The 9396-nt window shown below is 27.9% G+C and overlaps 1 protein-coding gene across 4 annotated transcripts in view; it reads right to left on the bottom strand.

Moving 5' to 3' along the window:
- The window catches only part of sls (sallimus), a 112644-nt gene that overhangs the window by 41884 nt on the left and 61364 nt on the right, over positions 1-9396 (bottom strand). For all 4 annotated transcript variants that reach the window (XM_089220614.1, XM_089220612.1, XM_089220613.1 and 1 more), the window contains 9 exons: positions 9031-9378; positions 8668-8742; positions 4637-4741; positions 4391-4573; positions 4173-4296; positions 4055-4109; positions 2295-2579; positions 1088-1427; positions 911-976 (listed from right to left, as the gene is read on the bottom strand). In XM_089220614.1, coding sequence (XP_089076740.1) covers positions 911-976; positions 1088-1427; positions 2295-2579; positions 4055-4109; positions 4173-4296; positions 4391-4573; positions 4637-4741; positions 8668-8742; positions 9031-9378 — 1581 coding nt within the window. The remainder of the gene's footprint in view (positions 1-910; positions 977-1087; positions 1428-2294; positions 2580-4054; positions 4110-4172; positions 4297-4390; positions 4574-4636; positions 4742-8667; positions 8743-9030; positions 9379-9396) is intronic.

Below are 9396 nucleotides of genomic sequence, written 5' to 3'. Positions count from 1 at the left end.
CATTTAACGATATGAGATACTAGTGAAAGCATGCAGTTTTGTTTCCATTATTAAAATGAATAAGACAAAAATATTTTAAGAATCTAATTATACAAAAATAATTAGAATTATAAGCTCTATATTATAGACGTAGTTTTTAGTGTTTTTTATTGTTAGCAAAAACAAGTTAAAAAATAAATAATCTTTTGCTGTATTTTGTATGTTAATGATTCAAATAAATATTTAGGATTACATAAGCACGTCATTTTTTTTAACACATTCAACACTGCAACGCATCTTACCGTTTTGCTGCTGATACGTTTACGCGTTAATTTCTAATATATTTCAATGTAGTTTGATAAATGTAACTGTAAATATGTGAAAAAAGAATTGTCCATACTCCATGAGAAACAAAAACAAAAAAAAAATTGTATCGTTTTTAAAATCGGTTGCCGACATTACACATACAATGAGCAATGACGGGTAAACGCGTTGCTTCGTTGAATCTTGAATGTTTAAATAAATATGAATTATGATTAGTATTAGATAAGTCACATAAGATAGCACAATATGTTAATTTTCTTAGTTAATAAAAATAACTAGACTTACCGTTAGTATAATTAAGATTTATATATCACCAATAATCATTAATCAAAATACTGTCATTAAGTAGCATTAAAATAAGCTGCGTTTTTATTTAATGATAATAACTATTTAAAATCATTTAAATAGTTGACTGAAGCTGAAATATTAAAGCTAATGCGTTGTACAATATTAACAACATGTGTACATTATAACATGTGTAAATTATGTAGTATAATGTATGACATAATTTATATAATAGAACAAACAATTTTTTTCAAAATCTTAATTTTTAATTATTGTGTTCTAACTAATAATACTGAAATATTAATAACAATAATAAACATACCAATTGATAAAGTCTCTTTGGTTATTTTAGTTGATTCTTTCGTTGATCGAGTTTTCTTTTTAACTTCTAAAAAGAAAACAAGAAGCATAATATTACCAAATAAAGAAAGATTAATTTAACAAAATAATATGATAAATATGTTGGTATTGTGATAACTGGTATTAATTTTTAATTTACCATTGACTAATATGTTTACGGGCTCGCTAATTTCAGCTGTATCGGTTATCGTATCATCTGTAGTAATTTGAGATGCGTGTTCAAAATCCCAGGTGCTAGTTTGAAAATCTTCTGGCATCAAGTAGGTTATGATCTCTTCAAGTGTGCTATGTTTCAACTCAATCATTGTCATGAATGCCTTAAACACTTCGTTGACAGTTTCAGGTATTGTCGATTCTTTCGTGAAGACATCAGCAACCAAAGATGTATACCCTTCACGTTCGATAAGATGCACCATAGCTGACTGAGCCGGCGCAGTCCTCAATGCAGGAAACTGGCCTGACGTGTACTCTTCAATCACCTAGCACAGAAACATACGAAAAAATTGAATAAATTAAAGTAGAAGTTAAAATCATAAATGACAGTTTAATGTAAATTTTATGTATTAAAACATCGAGATAAAAATAGTATGAAAACGTCCTTAGAATAACATTGTAATCAGGAAGATAATTTAGAATACTTAAGAGGACTCTACACCCGCATACGTTGTCTTCGCCTTACAAACGCATAACATAGCAAATTGTATACTCAGCAGATCACGTATAGCTCTGTTACTATAAAATTTAGTGTAAATTGACCTCTATCAAAAATTAAAGGTAACATTATTATCGAGGGCATTTTGTAAGCTTTTTATTATATTTTAATTTTAAAGTGAGTTATGTGTATTTTAAAATTATAAATTGTTTGTATATCTTAAAATACACATAACTCACTTTAAAATTAAAATATAATAAAAAGCCTACGTTATGTCTTCGATAATAATGTTACCTTTAATTTTTGTAAGAGGTCCATTTACTCTAAATTTTAAACTAACGGAGCTAAACATGATCTGCTGAGCATAAAATTCGCTATGTTACGTACTTGTAAGACGGAGACAACATATGCGGGTGTAGCGTCCTCTTAAAATAATTTTATTGCTAATTTCATACAAAATCTAATTTATCAATAGACATAAAATACACTTATCAAGTCAAAAGTCGCTGTATGTAATTTCAAAAATAAGTAATTCGTCGTGATATCACGTAACTTATAAAAAACTTAATTTACCTAGGTAATTTAATTATATTATATTATATTATTATATCAATTCAACTTTAAACATAGTTTAAATTTTAATTGATGATCCATACCTACAATTTGTATGACTGACATTGCGATTTGCGATTACCTGTTCCGTGGATATTCCGTGTCGGGTGAGTATATCAATAGTGGCCAATTCTCGTAAGGGCCACTCAGCTGGTCCAAACTCGGCCAATTCAACTTGATCCAATACTTGTTCAACTTCATTGACCACTGATGGCTCCTTGACTTTAAGTGCTGTGAACAGTGCTGGTTCTTCGATTAGTTTTGGGCGAACAAATTCGGATCCACGCACTTCCTTGACCGTCTCATCCGAAAATGTTTCTGACGTGGACAATGGTTCGTGTTCTGGTAACGATGGTTTCTCTTCTACCTGCAAACACGACACTTGATACATTATTATTGTAAAGTTTTTGTAATTATAGTCTTATATTAATATTACATCGCTTAAAAAAACGAAAATTATGGCACATACAAATGAGTGAAAATTAATGTATTTATGGTTGCATTTTATATAGCACTCATTTTGACAATGTTGAGCTTAAAGCCACGGTTCCAAATCAAACATCTTATACATTTTTAACTACTAAATAATTCGCAAATTTATGATTTTTAATTATGTGGTCAAAATTTTAACTTAAAATGCTTATAAAAAAAACTTTCGATGTATATATAACGTCTACTAATTAAATTAATAAAACTTATGAGAAAGCTTGTATTCTTTTTCAAAATGTTTTGATCGAGCAAAAATTATTTATGAATAATGATTGGAAAATAATTTCTCTAGACTAGAAATAACTCTAAAATCTAGAGTCAAAATTTAAAATGTTATAATGTGTGATTATTTTTGGTGAAAATTTTAAGTATTAATGGTTACTAGTTATTGAATAATACAAAAACAAAATCAATTTTACCAAAAAATGATTTCGTATTAAAATTCCAATTATTTCTTGATTTTTTTATATTTTGTCGTGTTTTTGAAAACTACCTACTGAGAATAATTTACTTTTATAACTCTAAAATATCAACCGAATTAAAAGTAAATTACGATCTAGTTTATGTTAGAAACCTTGTAATTTCAAATAATAATAAAGTTTTTTAAAAATATTTTATAAGAACATTTTTAAATAAATACATGTTAAAATCTAATTATTTTTTTTATTGTACTTATTTTAATAATATGTGATGTATAAACTATAATTTACTATAATTTACCTAACGAAAATATTGATATTTAAAAAAATTGTAAAAAATCAGCCATTTGACTTAAATAAGTGTTTTTACCATATAAATTTTTCTGAAAATCAAATTTACAAATTGGCTATATTAAATATTTCGAGAAAAAAAATGTATCAATTTTTAAGTTTTTTTATTTTGAGTATTAAAAAATAAAAAATGTAGCGCAAGTGTCTATGTATTATATTTAAAAGAAATTTTTAAAAAATATTGATTAGAACAAAAGTTATTTAATTTGTCAGAATGTCAGATCTCTTTGGGACACCCTGTATATATGTATTATAATTATAATTATTATGACACCAGTAATAAAATTATACAGCTAGTATAAATATATACTTAATGTTGCTTTGTTTAGTGGCCATAAGAGTAAATTTTACATAAATAAAATTAAGCTTCTTTAAAAAATATCAGCCTATAACATGAAGAATATTGAATGATTAAAATAATTGATTATGATAAAAACTAAATTCTGTAATATCGTAATAAATCACATTTAATATAATAATATATTAAAAATAGTATAATTTATTAGTTAATAGGTACTTACTCGTATTTGATTCTGAAATTAACAGTATAAAAATTGTATTGATTCAAAAAATTTATAATTACCATTTTAGAAGTAGTAATACGAAGCGTTTCTTTTGTTTCCGTTTCATTGTATGATCTATAATAATATTATATATTAAGAATCGTAGGTATTTCATGTGCTGCATCGTTTAATACTTACTCAGATTCTTTTTTTTGTTTCTTTTTCATAGCCTTCTTTTTAGTCTTTTTTATCTTCTTCACTTCTTGCACTTCTTGCACTTCCACTTCATCTTCGGTGGCTGTGAATGTTTCGTCCCTATGTTCTAAATTGTATAATAAATTAATTTCAGTTAATTTATTATTAAATATTTTTCTTTTCTTTTTTTTTTTTAATCATTATTAGTAATAATATATTACTTTTAACATAAAGTTTTGATTTATTTTTAGCTTCTCCTAAATTGCTGTTTGCTTTGCAAACATAAACACCTTCATCTTCTTTTGTTACTCTTTTGATAGTCAATGTAGTTTTTGTGTCAGTGATTTTAACCTGAATATTCGATGAGTTCCTGACAATTTTATCATCATGATACCATATAATCACTAAAATCAAAAAAAGTTGTATGAATTTATCTTATATATTATGACAATATTATGTAATCAAACCAGGAGTAGGATTTCCTGAAAATTGACATTCAAACACAACAGTTTCATTTTCAACAGCTCGCTCATCTTTTAACTCGTTTACAAAGCTTGGTACACTTTGGAAAGCTGTAACAGTAATAATTCAAATAAATAATACAAATTATAGAATTTTTTAATATTTTTAAATTAAAAATTAAATATTTTAATTTTATAAATTGAAATAATTTCTGTTGGATTTAAATTTTTGATAGAACTTACCATTTTGTCGTAGATTAATTTGGAATAAAAAAAAAAAAAACAGACAACGACACTAGGATGAGCTTTTTTTTTTATTTTTTTTTTTTTTGTCATAAAAAAAACAAATTAATTTAGCCAAAAAATGGTGATAGTTGTGTTTCTAAAAGTTCAAAATGTTCTGTTACTAAAAATTAGGCATAAAAATTTTGATTTTTCATCTTTTAATTTTAAAGTAGCATAATAATATCATGAAATCATTGATTTTTGAAAGTCAATCAATACCTACATACAAAAAATATGTTTAAATTAAAAATTTTATCTCAATTAAAAATGGAGATTAAGATAATCAGTCTGCTATACAGTAGGTGTTAAGTGTAGTCACTAATCAAGTCTCTGAAGTATATTTACAAAAAACGACTCTGAGCGAAAACCGTCTCTCAGTCTATACTAAGTTTCTATTTTGTCAACATTTGCACTTCAAATGTTTATAAAAATAAAATCGTGTACTCTTAATGCTTTTAGGCTTAAGCCTTAAGAATAATTTATGAGAAACCTTTAATCTTATTTTAATGTTTGGACAGAAAACAAATTGATATAATAGAGAACTATAAAATTGAAGATCTGAAGTACCTAATAACAGTTCAATAAGTCAAATATTTTTAAATTCATATACCATGTAAATGAAATATTGAAAGTCACATTTTATAGAGATTATAAATATCCGCAGTTATTTTATTTAAGTTAACCCGAAAAAAAAAACAAAATTGATTTGGTTTAGCGTAAAGAACTTTGTGGATGATTAATATTTTTTTCATGATTATTTTGGGAAATACTGTAAATATTTTACCTTTGACATTCTAAAATATCAACTAAATCCAATTGTCTACCAGGAATTAATCTCAAACTATTTCATCAACTCATTTTTCTACTAGGTTTAAAAAGTGTATTTAGACACAAAAAAACTCTCATCGTTGAAGAACCAAAACATTCATAACTCATTTCAGAATCTAAAATTGTATAATGATGTTATACTTATCTAATCTTAATTACAAATGGTATTCTATTTCCAATTGAGTTAAGTAGGCTCAAGAATTTATTATACGACTATATATTATTATTTTTTTTTTATGCTAAATAGTTTACAATTTAAATACATAAAAAAATGAAAAATGAAGTCCACTTAATCTTACCTGAGAATTACACTGTAAGGTGTAAGTACTAAAATATATTTTGAGTTTTAAAAAAGTTAAGAAATTGAATAACTATATTCTTTATTTTTAAATGTTTGATGGTTTACTATATTGTACTATAATGGTAAACTTAACATCTTATAAGAGTTATATCTACATACGATCACTATAGATTTTAATAAATGTGTTCAACTACATATGTGTTTAACATAATGCCTTTGTTTTTGCTAGATAATTCTTAGTACTATTAGTATACCATATACATCACTAATATTATAAAAAACATCATTTTGATCAACTAAAATTCATTCCAACTGAATTATGCCCAAACTCGTCTGATGCTACCTATTCCAAATGTTAGGTAAGAGAATTGGAATCAATATTTCGATATTTCAAACATATGCTCAACATGGGAAAATTGAAAGGCTGTCATACCAGCCGTATACTGATTGATGTGCCAATACTCAATTATAAAATGACATTAAATTTCTGCCTACCATTTTTTATTTTTACTATTTTCAGTATAATTTTTTGAGTAATATTGAAATATCAAATTAGGGAAAGAAAAACTTAGGTAGACTTTGCGACATATTCAAACAGGTATTTAGAATTCATATTACTTTACTTCAAACGATAAGTATCTTATAACACGTGTTAGATGGAAATACGGAAATCTATCGATTTTACTCACCTGAAATTTAAAAGCCATTTATTTACAAGTAAATTTATTTATTGTAAAATGATTCTTGACTATATTTTATTAATTATTGTTGTTGATTTTTCCTAAAAATATAGTGACATACTAACATGGTGTTTTGGATAGACAATTTACCAGAGCAACAACGGTTGAGTATAAAAATTAAAAATATCAACAAATTATTAGTCGGGAAATTATTAAGCTAAATATTATGGTATTAAAAATATAATAAAATTAGTTATCAAAAATGTATACATTTATTACGTACATTTATTACACACATAATTAAACTATCTCTAACTGTACTGTCACCTAATATTTCATATTTATCATGAGTTTTTTCTAATGTATTTCTAACCTATATTCGAAATCGATTTCAGTGATTAAAGTGTAAATATTTTTTTTTTACTTTTTATAATAGGTAATTAATAATACATACTTAAAAGTTATTTATTTATAATTTTTGCCAATTTTACATCAAAATATTTTTTACCTAGAAATTTCAACTAAAACGTTTTACTGTGACTAGTGGCTAATTTTATCGAATACCATTCAGAGAACATTTTATACCCATTACCCAGATGTGCTGTCTCCGTCTAACACACTATGACATATCAAATTTCCATTCACTAGTTTCAAATTGATGCTGTTAGTTTTGATATTATAGTTAATTGATATATTATGAAATTTTTAGGTAAGAATATTATCTATATAATCTTGTTGGTTTTATTCTAAAACGTAGACAACCCATGCGAGTACGACGTCCGTCCTCTTGAGGATTAATTAATGTACTCGTTTTCGACGAAATAGTATTATAATTTACATAAGTTAATAATGCTCTAATGAGGTTATATTTTTCTATATAAAAGCGTTTTTATAGATTGAAGTTGGGAACACAACAAACATTTATTTGGAATAGAGTTTTGAATCTTTAATTAATTGGATCGAAAATCAACATTTAAGTACTTTCAGGATACAACAAAAACAAAGTTTAAAAAAACAACACAAGCACAAAAAGTAAAACTAATATTATTTCATACAGTTATAAGCAAACAAAATAAAATAAAAAAACACAAAAACATTAAGAAAAACGTATTAATTCACAGCGTTTCGTTTCGTCTGGATTTTGAAATAGATAAATATCAAAAGTTAACGATGAAATCAATATGGATAATATAAAATAATTACCTATCTCAAGTATTACAAAAATACACTGTCAATTCATCCTTGATCGATCTTTCTAGATTATCGATAAATAAGTAAATCAATGCCAGCGTATTTCGACAAAATGAAACCTTGCAATTATAATTAGTTAACTGACTCACATAAACTACAACAAACGTCACGAAAAGACGTATACGAACCGTTTCTGCGGCGACAATAACAAAAATAATCGTTAATAATTATAACATAATAAAATATCTTGAATTTCAGTTATTTTCTCGGTTTTTCGTCAACAAACGCTGCGTGTAGACCACCGTCAGTGGACATGCACTGACTCTCCAGTAACAAGAACTCCTGGAGCTCGTCTTGGCTATCAGCTGTATGCAGCTGGAAGAACATTTCAGGGTCAATTTCACGGGGTTCTAGTGGGTGGCCAGCATACTTGCGGCGGTTATACGTAGCCACCGATTCGTCAGCATGCGTCCTAGGATAAGTCTGGCTGCGTCCAGTCGGGTCTTCTGTATCCGCCGCTGAAGAGGACGATACCTCCTGGCAGGATAGGGACCGAACCCGATCCGAGCCACCGTCCGAAGAAGTGGGTTCACTGTGCTCTTGTATTGGGCTCAAGTAAAATGTGCTGTTGACGTCATAATCAGCAAAGTACGTACCGTATCGGACGACCGTCTCGTCTCCGTCGTTTTCATCGACCCGGGTTTCGGGACTGTACACACAACAAGCATCAAAACTATCAGCAGTGCATTTACCTTGTAATTGTTCCCGCAATTCTTCCATCTGAGTAACCCACGACGGCTTTCTGTAGGCTTTCGTCCCTTTGATACCTAAAGAACATGGATACATAAATAAATTTGTTTTTATGAACAATACTGAATTATAAGAGCATTTGGAGGGCGTCACTTCATGACGAAGTATGTATATATTGTTTGGGTGTGTGTGTTTATGTGTGAGTGTGCAAGATAATTAATAATAAATTAATCGATAGGAAAGTTGGCGAAGAGAACGTCGGTTGAAACTGAAAAACAAAACAATCTATTTATATAAGAGTATACACATGTTCAAAGAACATATCTAATCTTCAAAAAACTGTGCCTATAAATATCCAAAATTACCTGTGATTATTAATGTACTAGTTGTAGCTGTCCCGTACTCATTCGTTGCCACACAAGTTATTTCCCGAACGGTCTCAGTTGGCTTTTTCTTAACAGTCAACACAGATACTCCTTCGTCCTTTTCTTCAATTTCAAACTCCTCACTGGGAGTTATTTCTATGCCGTTTTCGTACCAATGGGTCTTGGGCGTCGGTGTACCTTTTACTCTTACGACGAGACGTATTAAAGTTTCCTCTACTTCCTCTTCCTCCTCCCATATTGTTTCGGTTTGCAATTCCGTTTCGAAATATGGCGCTTTCCCGACCACCAGCTTTTCTGACTCGATCGTCTCTTCCTTATCATCTTCGTCTACAGATAACGTAATAT

The sequence above is a fragment of the Diuraphis noxia genome, unplaced genomic scaffold (genome assembly GCF_037042655.1).
Source record: "Diuraphis noxia isolate RWA-SAM2 unplaced genomic scaffold, SU_Dnox_SAM2 contig0002, whole genome shotgun sequence".
Classification (NCBI taxonomy): Eukaryota; Metazoa; Arthropoda; class Insecta; order Hemiptera; family Aphididae; genus Diuraphis; species Diuraphis noxia.
The sequence above is the reverse complement of the archived record's forward strand: the minus strand, read 5'-3'. Positions and strand labels throughout refer to the sequence as shown.